The sequence below is a fragment of the Chiloscyllium plagiosum genome, chromosome 34, assembly GCF_004010195.1.
Source record: "Chiloscyllium plagiosum isolate BGI_BamShark_2017 chromosome 34, ASM401019v2, whole genome shotgun sequence".
In the NCBI taxonomy this organism is placed as follows: Eukaryota; Metazoa; Chordata; class Chondrichthyes; order Orectolobiformes; family Hemiscylliidae; genus Chiloscyllium; species Chiloscyllium plagiosum.
Genome location: NC_057743.1, coordinates 1,394,768 through 1,411,896, shown reverse-complemented (window position 1 = coordinate 1,411,896; position 17,129 = coordinate 1,394,768). Strand labels below are relative to the sequence as shown.

The 17,129-nt window shown below is 42.0% G+C and overlaps 1 protein-coding gene across 1 annotated transcript in view; it reads left to right on the top strand.

Annotated features, from left to right (window-relative positions):
- Window positions 1–17,129, top strand: part of LOC122540083 (ephrin type-B receptor 2-like) — a 768,846-nt gene that overhangs the window by 380,245 nt on the left and 371,472 nt on the right. The window contains exon 3 of the mRNA XM_043675394.1: window positions 13,752–14,436. Within this exon, the coding sequence (XP_043531329.1) occupies window positions 13,752–14,436 (685 nt within the window). The remainder of the gene's footprint in view (window positions 1–13,751; window positions 14,437–17,129) is intronic.

Below are 17,129 nucleotides of genomic sequence, written 5' to 3'. Positions count from 1 at the left end.
TCACAGGCTTTCAAATACAAATTCTAATCCTGCCACCAGTAGTCTTTGTCCCCTATTTGCAAACTAATTTTTGGATACACTTGCCACCTGACCTGCTGTGCTTTTCCCGTGCCGCAAGTTTGGACTTTGGATCCAGTTTGTACAATTTACCTTGGACCCCATGGCTCTTACCTTTTGGACCAGTCTTCCATGTGGGACCTTGTCAATGCCTTAAGTCTGTGTAAATCACATCAACCTCACTACCCTCATCAACATGTTCAGTGACCTTGTCAAAATACTCAATTAAATTAGTAGACTTCTAATATGCCAGACAACATGCAGGAAGGATGTTTTCCTTGGTTAAGGCAGTTAATAACCAGTGTCAGGAAATAGTGCAGACCATTTTGGACTGAGAGGAAAAGTTCCTTCCTTCAAACGCTAGTGAATCTGTGGAATTCACAGATGGTTACAGAGGCCAAGTCACTGAATATATTTGAAAGAGTTGGACAATTTTTTTAGATTTTAAAGGCATCAACAAGTATAGGGAAAAAGCAAGGATGTGGCATTGGATCAGCCATGTTGAATGGCAAAGCAAGCTCAAAGAACTGAATAGCCTGCTCCTGCTCTCATTTTATTATCAAGGCTTACTGGGAGAAAAGGAGAAAGTGAGGACTGCAGATGCTGGAGATCAGAGCTGAAAATGTGCTCCTGGAAAAGCACAGCAGGTCAGGCAGCATCCAGGGAGCAGGAGAATCGACGTTTCGGGCATGAGCCCTTCTTCAAGGAGAAAATGGGAGAATGGGGTTGAGAACCTTATCAGCCATCATTGAATGGTGGAATGGGGTTGAATGGCTTAATTTCTGCTCCTATGTCTTATGGTTTAATAGTTCCTGTTTCTAAGTGTGCTTCAATGGTGAAGGACTTCAATTCTTTGGAGATTCAGCTGTTACAAAGGTGTAGGCATTTACTATACCTTTTAAGAGAGTTGAAAAGCTAGCAAGGACTGACTGAAAACAGAGTGTCCTGAACAAGGTAAAAATAGAACATAGAACATAGAACATAGAAGAATACAGCGCAGTACAGGCCCTTGGGCCCTCGATGTTGCGCCGATCCAAGCCCACCTAAACTACACTAACCCACTATCCTCCATATACCTATCCAATGCCCTCTTAAATGCCCATAAAGAGGGAGAGTCCACCACTGTTACTGGCAGGGCATTCCATGAACTAACGACTCGCTGAGTGAAGAACCTACCCCTAACATCAGTCCTATATCTACCCCCCCTTAATTTAAAGCTATGCCCCCTTGTAATACCCGACTCAATACGCGGGAAAAGGTTCATACTGTCGACCCTATCTAAATGTCGAAACAAATAGCTGGAGTTGTGTTTCTATGAACCAAAAACAAATTCAAATTCAGCCAAATCGCTTAAATAATGCCCCAAGATACCAAAATCCAATCGAATTTGTAATATAATGTTTATGATAACATAAAAGCCAATTAAATGATCCAATTTTTTGGGATTTAAAACCAGTCATTTTGATTGGTTAGGAGGAAAACTATGAAGCACGAACAAGTATAGACTGCTAGATGAATAGTGTTGAGAGTGTGGTGCTAGAAAAGCACAGCAGGTCAGGCAGCATCTAAGGAGCAGGAGAATTGACGTTTTGGGCGTAAGCCCTTCATCAGGAATGAGCTTTTTGAAGGGTACATGTGAAGCAGAATACTGAAGATGACAGAAGAAAATCGACAGATAAAGATACAAAGAGAAGGTTCAACAGCGGGCTGGTTTTGAAAGTTGAATTTGTTTTTGTCAATCTTAATTGGGGCTTTTTATCAGACCAGTAGTGTAGAGTGGGAGGTAAAAGATAGTTTGAAGAGAAAGGAGTTATAAATAGCTGTTGTTTTAATGTTCTCTGTTGGACTTAAATAATAAAATTGTTATTTTTTACTTTAAGTAGTGACTTCTGGGATAGTTCTTTGCCTCTCAAAATTTAACAGTTTACAGCAGGAGGTAAGCTTCTCTGTGTGTCTGGTTTAAATTTGCAGAGGGATTTACACTTTGTCGTCACACAGATGAAGCTGGTATTGATCTCCATGGAGCACAGAAGTTAAGGGGTGATTTATTAGAGGTGTTCAAAATTACTAAGAACTTAGAATAAATAAGGAGAAACTGTTTCAGGAGGTGCGAGAGTCAGTAACTAAGGTCATACTTTTTTTAATGTAAATGTACCAATCATATACAACAATCAGAGAAACAATGATTTCTGTTATTTCATTTGAAAATAAGAAAATATACAAATAGAGTTATCTGGGAAGCTTTGTTTCATGAAGCTGATTTCTCCCCAGCTGCTTGTCCCAGTCATGGGACACATCCTGTTGATGGCTTTTAATGATTGACAGAAATTTAAGACATGACTCCTCAAAAATACAGACAAATTATAAAGAAAATTGCTTAAAGAAGCAGCGGGTCAATGAAGAGTTCTTTTTTCCCACATTGTCGGATATTATCATCTCAAAGGATTGTAAAAGCAGATAACCATCTTGATCAAGAAGGGAATCGAGGGTTTGGGGAAAGGGTAGAGAAGTGGATGTGAGAAGTGTCGGATCAACTATGATCCTATTTAATGGTGCAAGAGCTACATGGGCTGAATGACCTTCTCCCATTCTTACTTCTTACAAACTTAATAGAAAAGTCTAAATGGAAATCAATATCTATTTGAGGAAAAGTTTGCGGTAGGTGGGAAAAGAGAACAGAACTGGATAACTATTTTTTACAGAGGCCAAATGGTCTTCTGATGTGTAGTTTATTTAAAATGTAGCTCCTTGAACTTGTCACATCAAGGCTGACTTCCATGTAAATTCTGTTTAGTCTTTGCTCCAAGTCCAGTTTCTGCACCATGTGGGAACCTCAGGATACTTTATTTGGTCTGAGGGCCTTTTGTGCAGGAAATGTCAGCTGCTTGAATTCAGAACTTCCATGCTTGAGAGAAAGCTGAAATCTCTGCATCATGGAGAATGAGTTTCCTGTATCATATGTTCCAGGAGTTAGTCATTCCACAAGCAGTAAGAATTTAGGATAGTAGGTGAATGCCCATCCAGAAAGGGTAGGATGAAACAGAAGGTGCAGGTGTCTTTGAGGTTAGTGAACACTCTAACAGCTACTCAGTTTTGGAGATTTCTGAGGGTGGGGGGGGGGGGCAGCTGTTGACTGCACCTCAATGGAGTGCAGTCTAGACCATATCGTCAATGGAGAAGGATCTGAACAGAAGGGAAAACAAACATAGGGCAGAATCTGAGCAATGTGGGCTGTAGTGAGATTTCTGACAGAATTGGACGAGAATTAGCCCAAGTCAACTTCAGGAGCATCTTGCTCCATGTTTTATGTTGTTTGGCAAGCAGCGAGTCCAATTTCTTGCCAGACAGTGACAAGTTGCTAATTAAGGGGAGTTATTGCTTGTTAAACACCTTGCTAATGGCCAGGCTCACCTCATTAATATGCAGATGTGCTGAACAATGATGCCCATTGCCTCACACACACACACACACACACACGTGTCTGCTGCTCATATTCCTCCCTGTTTGTGTGCATAAAGTCACTGATTGCTGACACCACAGGATCCTTTTCTGCCTGGGACTGTGCAGTTCCTGAACTTTGATCGTCTTCCCAGTGCCAGTAACCTAGGATGACTGTTCTTTGGTCAGCTGCAGAGCTGTCACTGTGAGGTCCTCCTCTCTTTATGCTCCAAAACACTCTATGCCTAGCATTACCAACAAAGTGTCAGTATGTGATTTGGTTGGGTGGGCAGTGAGGATATGTCCAGGAGACAAGCATACTAAACATAACATAACAACATTAATAATAGGAGCAGGAGTAGGCCATCTGGCCTTTTGAGCCTGCTCCACCATTCTATACGAACATAGCTGATCTTTTCATGCCCTCAACTCCACTCACCTGCCCACTCACCGAAACCCTTATTTCCTTTACTATTCAAAAATTAATGTATCTTTGCCTTAAAAACATTCAATGAGGTAGCCTCAACCATTTCACTGGGTAGAGAATTCCACAAATTCACAGTCATTAATGTGAAGAAGGTCTTCCTCAACTCAGTCCTAAATCTGCTACGTGTTATTTTGAGGCTACGCCCTCTAGTTGTAGTTTCACCTGCCATGCAACAACCTCCTGGTTTCTACCTTATCTTTTCACTTCATAAATTTATATGTTTCTATAAGATTCCCCCTCATTCTTCTAAATTCCAATGAGTATTGTCCCAGTCTGCTCCATCTGTTCTCATAAGCCTACCCTCTCAACTCCGGAATCAACCTACTGAACTTCTTCTGCACCCTTCAAATGCCCATATATCCTTTCTCAAGTAAAAACACCACAACTATATGTGGTACTTCAGGTGTGGCCTCACCAGCACTCGCTGCAGCATAGCTTCCCCCTTTTTAAACTCCATCCCTCGAGCAATGAAGGACAATATTACGTTTGCCTTCTTATTTACCTGCTGCATCTGCAAAGCAACTTTTTATGATTCATGTACAAGGATACTCAGGTCCCTATGCAGAGCAGCATACTGTAATTTTTCACCTTATAAATAATAATTCATTTTGTTGTTTTTCATACCAAACTGGATAACCTCACATTTACCAACATTGTACTCCATCTGCCAAACTCTTGCCCACTCACATAACCCAACTATATTGCTCTGCAGACTTTCAGTGACCTCTGCACACTTTGCTCTACCACTCATTTTAGTGTCATCAGCAAACTTGGACACACTGTACTTGGTCCCCAACTTGAAATTATCGATGTAAATTATAAACAATTACATTCCCCACTGATCCTGAGGCACACCACGAGCCGCTGATCACCAACCAGAAAATCACCCAATTCCAGTCATAGAGTCATAGAGATGTATAGCACAGAAACAGACCCTTCATGGCAACCTGTCCATGCCAACCAGATATCCTAAATTAATCTAGCCCCATTTGTCAGCACTTGGACCATATCCCTCTAAACCCTTCCCATTCATATACCTATCCAGATGCCTTTTAAATGTTACAATTGTACCAGTCTCCACCACTTCCTCTGGCAGCTCATTTCATACATGCACCACCCTTTGCAAGAAAACGTTTCCCCTTAGGTTCCTTTTAAATCTTTCCCCCTCACCCTAAATCTATGTCCTCCAGTTCTGGACTCTCCCATCCCAGAGAAAATACCTTGTCTCTTTACCCTATCCATGCCCCTCATGACTTTGTAAACTTCTTTATGGTCACCCCTCAGCCTCCGACGCTCCAGGTAAAACATCCCCAGCTTATTCAGCCTCTCTCTATAGTTCAAACCCTTCAACCCTGGCAACATCCTTGTAAATCTTTTCTGAACCCTTTCAAGTTTCACAACCTTCTTCCTGTAAGAGGAACAGCGGAATTGCATACAATATTCCAAATGTGCCTTAAACAATGTCCTGTACAATCACAACATGACCTTCCAACTCCTACCCTCAATTCTCTGTCCAATAAAGGAAAGCATACTAAACACCTTCATCACTACTCTAGCTACCTGAGAGTCCACTTTCAAGGAACTATGAACCTGCATTCCAAGATCTCTGTGTTCAGCAACACTCCCCAGGAACTTAACATTCTGTACAGAAGTCCTGCCCAGATTTGCCTTTCCAAAATGCAGCACCTCACATTTATCTAATTAAACTCCATCTGCCAATCCTTGGCCCATTGGACATTCGGATCAAGATACTATTGTACTCTGGCATAACCTTTTTCGCTGTCCACTACACCTCCAATTTTGGTGTCATCTGAAAATTTGCTAATTATACCTCTTATGTCTACATCCAAATCATTTACATAAATGACAAAAATCAGTGAACCCAGCACCGATCCTTTTGGTACACCCCTGGTCTCAGCCTTCCAGTCTGAAAAACAACCCTCCACCACCACCCTTTGTCTTTTATCTTTGCACCCTGTATTTCATGTGATCTAACCTTGTTAGCCAGTCTCCCATGGGGAACCTTGTCAAACACTTTACTGAAGTCCATACAGATCACACCCTCATCAATCCTCTTTGTTACTTCTTCAAAAAAACTCAATCACGTTAATGAGACATGATTTCCCACACACAAAGCCATGTGGACTATCCTTGATCATGCCTTGCCTATCCAAATGCATGCAAATCCTGTCCCTCAGGATTCCCTGCCTACCACCAGTCAAGCTCACTGGTCCATAGTTCCCTGGCTTGTCCTTACCACCTTTCTTAAATAGTGGCACCATGTTAGCCAACCTCCAATCTTCCAGCACCTCACCTGTGACTATCGATGATTTCAGCAAGGGGCGTAGCAATCACGTCCTTTGCACCCACAGAGTTCTAGGGTACCCCTCATCAGGGGATTTATCCAACTTTATGCATTTTAAGACATCCAGCACTTCCTTCTCTGTAAAATGGACAATTTTCAAGATTTCACAATCTATTTCCCTACATTCTATATCTTCCGTGTCCTTCTCCACAGTAAACACTGATGCAAAACACTCATTTAGTATCTCCCCCATCTCCTGCGGTTCCATAAATAGGCTGCCTTGCTGATCTTTGAGGGAGATAGTGAGGTCTGCAGATGCTGGAGATCAGAGCTTGAGAATGTGTAGCTGGACAAGCACAGCAGGTCAGGCAGCATCCGAGGGGCAGGAAAATTGACCTTTCGGGCAAAAACCCTTCATCAGAAGGGTTCCGGCCAAAAATGTCGATGATCTTTGAGGGATCCTATTCTCTCTGTAGTTACCCTTTTGTCCTCAATGTACTAATAAAATCCCTTTGGATTCTCCTTAACCCTATTTGACATAACCCTAATCTCATGTCCCCTTTTTGCCCTCCTGATTTTCCTCTTGAATATACTCCTAATGCCTTTTTACTCCTTTAAGGATTCACTTGATCTCTGCTATCTATACCTAAATATGCTTCCTTCTTTTTCTTTACCAAACCCTCAATTTCTCTAGTCATCCAGCATTCCTTACACCTACCAGCCTTTCCTTTCAGCCTATTTTAAATATACTGTCTCTGGCCTCTCGTTATCTAATTTTTGAAGGCTTCCCTTTTTCCAACCGTTCCTTTACCTGCGAACATCTGCCCCCACTCAGCTTTTGAAAGTTTCTTTTAGATTCCCAACAGTGTGAAAACAGGCCCTTCGGCCCAACAAGTCCACACTGACCCTCCGAAGAGCAACCCACCCAGACCCATTCCCCTACATTCACCCCTGACTAATGCACCTAACATCATGGGCAATTTAGCATGGCCAATTCACCTAACCTGCACATCTTTGGACTGTGGGAGGAAACCGGAGGACCCGGAGGAAACCCACACAGACACAGGGAGAATGTGCAAACTCCACACAGACAGCTGCCCGAATCAGGAATTTAACCTGGGTCCCTGGTGCTGTGAGACAGCAGTGAAGCAGCACTGAGACAAGTTCTTGTCTAATACCATAAAAATTAGCCTTCATCCAATTTAGAACTTCAACTTTTAGATCCAGTCTATCCTTTTCCATCACTATTTTAAAATTAATAGGATTATGTTCACTGGCCCCAAAGTGTTCCCCTACTGACACCTCAGTCACATTTCCCACGAGTAGGTCAGGTTTTGCACCTTCTTTAGTGGGTACATCCACTTATTCAGTCAGGAAATTTTCTTGTACATGCTTAACAAATTCCTCTGCATCGAAATCCTTAACACTATGGCAGCCCAGTCTATGTTTGGAAAGTTAAAATTCCCTACCATTACCACCGTATTATTCTTATAGATAACTGAGATCTCCTTACAAAGTTTTTTCTCGGTGTTATTCGGTAGTCTATAGTACAATCCCAGTGAGGTGATCATCCCTTCTTGTTTCTCAGTTCCACCCAAATAACTTCCCTGAATGTATTCCCAGAAATATTCTCCCTCAGTACAGCAGTAATGCTATCCCTTATTAAAAACGCCACTCCCCCTCCTCTCTTGCCCAAACTTTTATTCTTCCTGTAGCATTTGTATCCTGGAACATTAAGCTGCCAGTTCTGTCCATCCCTGAACCACATCTCTGTAATTACTATGATATCCCAGACCTATGTTCCTATCCATGCCCTGAGTTCATCTGCCTTTCCTGTTAGACTTCCTCCATTGAAGTAAATGCAGTTTACCTCATTTTCTGCTTTGTTCCTGCTAGCCCTGACTGTTTGACTTGCTCCTTTTCCCAACTATACCTGTCTCAGACTGATTCATTCCTCACTATCTCCCTGGGTCCTACCTTACTAGTTTAAATCCTCCTGAGCAGCTCCACCAAGTCTCTCTGCCAGAACATTTGTCCCCTTCCAATTCAGGTGCAATCCATCCTTCTTATATAGGCCACTTGTACCCCAGAAGAGATTCCAATGATCCAAAAATATGAACCCTTCTCCCCTGTACCAGCTCATCAGCCACGCATTCATCTATTCCTACCCTCACTAGCTTGTAACATCGGGAGTAATCCAGATATTACTATCTTTGAGGACCTCCTTTTTAAATTCCAACTTAACTTGCCATTTTCTCCCTTCAGAATATCATCGTTTTTCCTTCTGATGTCATTAGTTCCAATGTGTACAATGACCTCCTGCTCGTCCCACTCCCCTTTAAGAATATTCTGCGTTCTCTGTGAGATATTCTTAATCCTGGTACCAGGTAGGCAACACACCATTTTTATTTCTCAGTCTTGGCTGTAGAAACGTCTGTCTGTGCCCCTGACTAGAGAGTCTCTTCTCACATTCGATTGCTTGGAACCTGACGTACCCCTTGTTATATTACAGCCAGTCTCACTACCAGAAACTTGGCTATTCATGCTACATTCCTCTGAGAATCCATCACCCTTTGCATTTTCTAAAACAAGATACATGTTTGAGATGGGGATAGCTAAAGGAGATTCCTTCATTACCTGCCCCCGCCCCACCCACCTATCCTGGCAGTAACCCATCTACCTGACTGTATCTGCAGCTTTTCTCCCTTCCTATAACTGTCATCCATCACACCCCCCAGCTCCTATAAATTCCTCATTGCCTCTAACTGCCTCTCCATGCAATTCAATAGGATTCGCAACCAAACACACTTACTGCAGACGTACTCATCAGTAACATGGAAACTCTCCCTAAACTCCCACATTCAACAGGAAGAGCACATCACTCAACTAAAGGTCATCTTCTCGCATTAACAATCTGCAGAAAACAGCACTGTCTTACTGCTCTAAAAAACACTCATCCAGTCTAATTTAGTCCTATGTTATATATTTTTAAATTTTCATCAAGAGACAGATCTCAATAAAACATATAACCAAAAAGAACCCACTCTCCTCACTATTAAAAAGAGACAGCAAGGTTGCACCTAAAAGCCATGCACTTATCTGCTCCTGTACCTGTTGCGAATTTCACTGTTAGATACGTTTTCTTAGATGTACTCCGATGTCCAGATATACTTGAACTGAAACAGCAAAAGCAGTAGCTGTTCAGATTCACTGCTGTGTCAGACAGCCGTGTAGGTTTATATCTCTCTCTTTTCCTCATTGTTTTGATCTTTTCTCCCTCTAGAGTTCCAAAACAATGCAACAACTTATAAAACAGTAATTGCTGCTCCTGGAATTCAAGGAAATCACCTCCAACACCTAAAATACCTTAAAAAAGGATCAGCTCCTACAACCACAAATTTTCCCCTCCTCAACCTTGGATTACCTGGAATCCATTATTTATCCCCAGTCCTTGCTTTCTGTTAGTTAACCATGCTAATACATTACCCCAATGGCACTTTAAAAAGGAGGAAGAGAATAAAGGCAGGGACCACATGGTCAGTGAGGAAAAGAGACTGTTAGGTGCATTAGTCAGAGGGAAATGGTTCTGGGTGGGTTTCTCTTCGGAAGGTCGGTGTGGCAGAAAGGCCTGTTTCAATACTGTAGGGAATCTAATCTAACTCAGAACCTCCCTTAGGTTCCCACCCCCCTGCCAAAGTAGTTTAAAATCCACACAACTGTGCGAGCAAAATCACCAGTAAGAATATTGTTTGGGTGAAGACCATTCCTCTTGAATAGGTCCACCTTCCCAGAAACGTTCTCAGTTATTCAGAAATCTAAAGCACTCCCTCCTACTCCACTCTTTCAGCCAAGTATTAAACTGCTAAATCTGCCAATTCCTAGCCTCCCTACCACTTGTCAAAGGTAGTACTTTCAATTTGGCTGCTAACTCTCTAAATTCATACTTCAGGACTTAATTCCTCTTCCTACCTATGTCATTGGTACAACAGCGTATCATGACCAACGTGAACTAGTTCCCTCTCCACTGCTCCACTCCCTCCCCCGCCCCGCTTTCTCCCACCCCGCCAACTAAATTCCCTACAGCCACTCAGTAACCTGAAGGACCCTTGCACAGGGAGGCATTACACTATCCCATTGTCACTAGAGCAGCTGCAGAAGTGCCTCTCTGTTCCCCTATCACTACAGTCCTAACCACCTTTTATCTCTCAGCTCTGTACAGCTGAAGGACCTAATGTGCTGAGGGTTTCGCTTTGGCTGCAATTCCCTGAGGCATTATCACCGTCTCAAGAACACAGAGTACCAGTTGGCTATTAGGATGGACCTAGGGGGACTCCTGCACTACTTGCCTCGCCTTACGCTTGCATGCGATGGTCACTATCATGCAATGACAGCAATCATAGAAAGTGATAGCAATGATAGAAAAAGCAATGGTCCCAACACAGACACCCAGGAAGCACCACTTTCAACTCATCTCCAGTCTGAGAAGTACCTATCTACACTTACCCTCTGTTTCCTATCTTTCATCCAGCTTGTCATGCATGCTGCCAAGGACCCATCAATCCCAAATATTTGTAATTTCCTTACCAACCTTATCAAATACTTTCTGAAAGTCCAAATCACAACATCCACAGCACTACCCTCATCCTCTGCCTGTGAACACTCATCAAAAACTAATTAACTTTGTCAGACGTGACCTGCCCTTGACAAAGCCATGTTGACTGTCTCGTATAAACTTATCACATATTATTGCTTCAATCAGTTTCCCACTATTGACATCAAGGTGATAGGTATGGATATTTGTTGGATATTCCTGAATGTGTGGAGCTGCTGACCAATTCAAGATTGTCAGTCTGACCTGCGGTATGGCACATTTGTGTATACTGGAAGCTACGTATATTAAAATACAGGTCCTTGTCCTTTACGGGCAGAAAGAGTAATATACACACACTGTACATTCACTTTCAACTCAACAACTCTATGTGTGACGATGCTGCATTTGTCCCTTGCCTTATCCCACTAAAGTTTCATTAAAATGTTTATGATCTTTAGCAGTATCCTTGAAAATATTACTTTCCCTTTCCATTGGAGTTTAATCAATGAAATCTTTATAAACTGTGTCATTACAAATGCTAAACTCTTTGCTGAGTCAGCGATCATAATTGGTTATTTTGCTCTCCACATCATTTTTCTTGCTCATGATGGTTGTTACAAATTAGATGGACAGGAAGAACTGGGCCAAAAATTTATTTAGGAACATGCTTTTATTTTCAAAGACACCCATTGCAGAATACTTGGAAATGCATTGTAAAATGGAGCTGAGTCAGCATGGCTTCATCAAGGGGAGATCAAGCCTGACAAATCTATTACAATTCTTCGAAGGAGTAATGAGCAAATTAAACAAAGCGAGAGTCAGTATAGCAAACTACTTGGATTTTCAAAAAGTCTTTGATAAAATGCAGCATAAGAGGCCACTAAATAAGATAAGAGCAAAGTATTGGTATGCATGGATAAATAGTCTTTTTCAGGACTAGTGTTGCTCTATAGGGGTCAATGTTAGGATCGCAACTATACGTGCTATACATTAACAATCTGAACAAAGTAACTAAGGGCATTATTGTTAATTTTGCAGTTGATACAAAGTTAGCTGGAGGTGAAGATAGTGCTGAAGAAGCAAGGAGGCTGCAGAAGGACTTGGGAAAAGGAACATATGGAATACAATGTGGGAAATTATAAGGTTATGGGGAAAGGCTTTGCAAACCTGAAGCACAAAGGGAGTTGCAAGTCCTAATTTGGGATTCTTGAAAAATTAGTTGCACATTCAGTTGGCAGTTAGGAAAGCAAATGTAATGTTAGCACTTATTTTGAGTGGGTTAGAATACAAGTGCAGGCATGTACTGCTGAGGCTGTATAAGGTTCTGGTCAGACTGCATTTAGAATATTGTGAGCCCCATAACTAGGGAAGAATGTTCTGCTTTGGAATGGCTCCAGAGGAACTTCACAAAAATGATCTTGGGAGTAAAGGGCTTGTCATATAGAGTCACAGAGATGTACAGCATGGAAACAGACCCTTTGGTCCAACCCGTCCATGCCGACCAGATATCCCAACACAATCTAGTCCCACCTGCCAGCACCCGGCCCATATCCCTCCAAACCTTCCTATTCGTATACCTATTCAAATGCCTCTTAGATGTTGCAATTGTACCAGCCTCCACGACTTCCTCTGGCAGCTCATTCCATACACGTATCCTCTTCTGCGTGAAAACATTGCCCCTTAGGTCTCTTTTATATCTTTCCCCTCTCACCCTAAACCTATGCCCTCTAGTTCTGGACTCCCCCACCCCAGGAAAAGACTTTGTATATTTATCCTATCCATGCCCCTCATAATTTTGTAAACCTCTATAAGGTCACCCCTCAGCCTCCGACGCTCCAGGGAAAACAACCCCAGCCTGTTCAGCGTCTCCCTATAGCTCAAATCCTCCAACCCTGGCAACATTCTTGTAAATCTTTTCTGAACCCTTTCAAGTTTCACAACATCTTTCCAATAGGAAGGAGACCAGAATTGCACGCAATATTCCAACAGTGGCCTAACCAATGTCCTTTACACAGACTTTGGATCTTTAGTCGATGCAGTTTAGAAGGATGAGTGGGTCATCTCATTGAAATTTCCATAATACTGAGAGGCATGTATAGAGTGGGCATGGAGAAGATGTTTCCACTAGTAGGAGAGACTAGGAGGTGAGGACACAGCCTCAGATTGAAAGGACAACCTTTTAGAACTGAGAAGAGGAGGTATTTCTTCAGCTGGAGGATGGGGGATCTGTCGAATTCATTGCCCAGGCAGAGATAGATATATTCTTGATTAATAATGGAATCAAAGATTACAGAAGAGTAGAATAACAGAATTGAGAAATATATCAGCCATAATCAAATGGCAGAGCAAACCTGATGGCATGAATGGTCCAATTCTGCTCCTTTGTCTTATTGCCTTATGTTTTATAATGTATTCGAGTAGTTGAAATGTCCACTGGTTGCAGAATCTTTAAGGCAGTCAACATTGCATGCTCCCTTTCCAGGGACCTTGGCATATAGATAGAGGCAGTGGTAGAAGAGAAGCAGGGAATGGGGTTTTACAATACCCTCCACATCCCATTGCGCGTGACCCACAACTTGACATAATGCTCCTGCGCCAGTGTATAACAACGTGTTGAAAGCTCTGCTGAGACAGCTGAACATGATCACTTCAACACAGTTAACAATGGGAATATCTCATCACTTTGTAACTGGGCTCATTTGGTAAAGGAGGTTGTAATCCCAAGAGAACAAACTGCATGAAAGATATTTCACAATTGTGTGGCTGCAGTCTGATCAACACAAGAGTCTTTTGTTGTGAAATAATCATTGGATTACATTGCACTACTGTTACCAGTGTCGGTGATTCTCACTCATTTACCCTTTCTGTTACAGTGGGAGGAAGTCAGTGGATACGATGAGTCTATGAACACAATAAGGACGTACCAAGTCTGCAATGTGTTTGAAGCCAGTCAGAACAATTGGTTGCGCACCAAATATATCAAGCGAAAAGGGGCTAAGCGTATTCATGTGGAAATGAAGTTTTCTGTACGGGATTGTAGCAGCATTCCCAATGTTCCTGGCTCTTGTAAAGAGACATTTAATCTCTATTATTATGAATCTAATACAGATTCAGCAACCAAGATAACTCCATACTGGATGGAAAATCCCTGGATAAAAGTTGATACGATTGCAGCAGATGAAAGTTTTTCCCAGGTGGATCTGGGAGGGAGGGTGATGAAAATCAACACGGAGGTCCGTAGTTTTGGACCAGTGTCAAAGAATGGCTTTTACTTGGCGTTTCAGGATTATGGAGGATGCATGTCCCTGATTGCAGTCAGGGTCTTCTACCGAATGTGCCCACTGGTGATCAAAAATGGGGCAATTTTCCAGAAGACCCTATCGGGAGCAGAAAGCACATCCCTGGTAGTGGCCCGTGGGACCTGTATTCCGAATGCTGAGGAAGTGGATGTGCCCATCAAATTGTACTGTAACGGAGACGGCGAGTGGATGGTCCCAATTGGCCGCTGCATGTGTAAAGCTGGCTACGAGTCTGTGGAGAATGGCACTGTGTGCCAAGGTAAGAGTGTGTTCACTTATTCATCCATCAAATACTCAGTGAGAAGCCTTATTAGTCACATAAGAAGATCAGAAGGGTTTTAACCCTGATTGCAGTTCACTAGTTGCAATTTTCTGATGTTTGGAGATTGCTGCTTTACCTGAGTTAAAAATACAAATGGCAATTCAAATAGTATGATGCCAATATGAAGTCCTCTGATTATTCCAAAGAAAACAGTACAGCCCAGGGAGAAAATAATATTTCTTTTATCCATCATGGAACTTGACATTTTGGAATATGTCTTGCTGACCTTTCCTCAGTAAATTTTTCAATGATTGCTGTTTCCTGTCCAAATCTATGCCCATACCACTTGGCTATTACTCTCATGGTTTCTTTCCCCCCATCATTAAGGTTTGATCTGAATGTTGACACTTCCGGGCTCAGTCATGATTGCTTTTTAAAGTGTTCTGAAATGCATGAAACACCAATGACAGAGCAGACTTTTGATTTGCAGTAGTCTAAGAGGTGGTTTAAACTGCTAATTTATGTGATTATTATCTGTTAATATTTACTTGAATTGCAAACTATAAGAAGGAACATAAGTGCTGTTTTGACTTTCAATCAACAGTTCCAAAAAAGCCACAAGAAATGTTTGTTCTTTTAGAAAACTTTTTTTTTGTTTTGTTGATACATTTGTGAAGTGTTGGGTTTGATCAGCTGATCGAAATGTTTTTAATTTGATTACCGTGTGCGCCTGTTTTCTACTCCGTGATAATTAATGCTGGTATTGGACCTTACAAAAGCAGCCAAATTTTGAAAGAATCTTAGTTATATTTGAGATCACAGAATTTGTATAATTGTATTGTTACAGGAGCTGAACATAAACAAGATATTACATTGTTTTGTTCAATTCATGACAACAATAGTTTCCTGGTATGTAAGAAGGTTATTCACTCACAGCATCGGAATACTAACCTGTAAATACTAAACCTGAAACTCAGCTTTGCATTTTACTGTACAATGTATTGCATTCCAAATTATTGCAGTGATGAGCAAGTAATGAGTTACTGGTGCCATGCCAATAGCATCATGGTGCTCTTGTTAGCTGTTGCACTAAAGTGTGTTACGTAATGCATTATACCCCTCCCTGTGCTGTTGACTCCACATACAACTTGGTGAGATCCATCAGGTTCCAGAGATTATTTTACACATGCCTATTTTTGCAGTGCAGTCAGAGTCTGGGTTTTGGAGCACTGCTCCTTCAACAATGGTTCATCAACAACCTGATGAGGAGCAGTGCTCTGAAAGCTAGCGCTTCCAATTAAACCTGTTGGACCTTAACCTGGTGTTGTGTGATTTTTAACCTTGTACACCCCAGTCCAACACCGGCATCTCCAAGTCATGTCCAGAGTTATGCAGACTAGGTGGACGATGGGTGTCAGTAAATTATAAGGATAGGGTAGGGGTGGGGGTGGACTTGATGGGCCAAATGGCCTGCTTCCACAATGTAGGGATTCTATGATTCTGCGGGCTTTCTGGGACTATCCCTTTTTCATTCTCTCTCGGTGAATTGATTGATAGGATATGATATACAAATGGCTCAGATATCACAGTTCATCTCACTGACAATTTCCAGGAGGACATTAACTGGCTGGCTTGCGCTAACCACTTTGTAGTCCTGAGTCTGCCCCTGCCTCAACTCATCTGTTGCTGAAGCCCTCACCTGTGCCTTTTTTAACTGTTGCTTTTGAATATTCCGATATACTTCTGGTCAGTCTCCCACTTTCTATGCTAAACCTCAAGTCATTCAGATACTACCCTCTGCGTGAACAAGTTTCCCCTTAGGTTCCTTTTATATCTTTCCCCTCTCACCCTAAACCTTTGCGCTCTGGTTCTGGACTCCCTCTTCCCAGGGAAAAGACTTTGTCTATCCATACCCCTCATAATTTTAAGGTCACCCCTCAGCCTCCAGGGAAAACAGCACCAGCCTATTCAACCTCTCCCAATAGCTCAAATCCTCCAACCCTGGCAACATCCTTGTAAATCTTTTCTGAACCCTTTCAAGTTTTACAACATCCTTCCAATAGGAAGGAGACCAGAATTGCGCGCAATATTCCAACAGTGACTGAACCAATGTCCTGTACAACTGCAACATGATCCCCCAACTCCTGTACTCAATACTCTGACCAATAAAGGAAAGCATACCAAACACCTTCTTCACTATCCTGTCTACCTGTGACTGTACTTTAAAGGAGCTATGAACCTGCACTCCAAGGTCTCTTTGTTCAGCAACACTCCCTAGGACCTTACCATTAAGTGTATAAGTCCTGCTAAGATTTGCTTTTCTGAAATGCAGCAACTCGCATTTATCTAAATTAAACTCCATCTGCCACTCCTCAGCCCATTGGCCCATTTAATCAAGATCCCGTTGTAATCTGAGGTAACCCTCTTCGCTGTCCACTACACCTCCAATTTTGGTGTCATCTGCAAACTTATTAACTGTACCTCTTATGCTCGCATCATTTATATAAATGACAAAAGGTAGTGGAACCAGTACCAATCCTTGTGGCACTCCACTGGCCACAGGACTCCAGTCATGAAAAGACATTTTTAAATTAAATGAGCTTCTTTGTACTGGTGAAAGTTAGTCTGGGTATTAACATTTTTATTTACTGTGAGCACCTTTTTGTTGAAGCTGTTATCAGATCACGTGG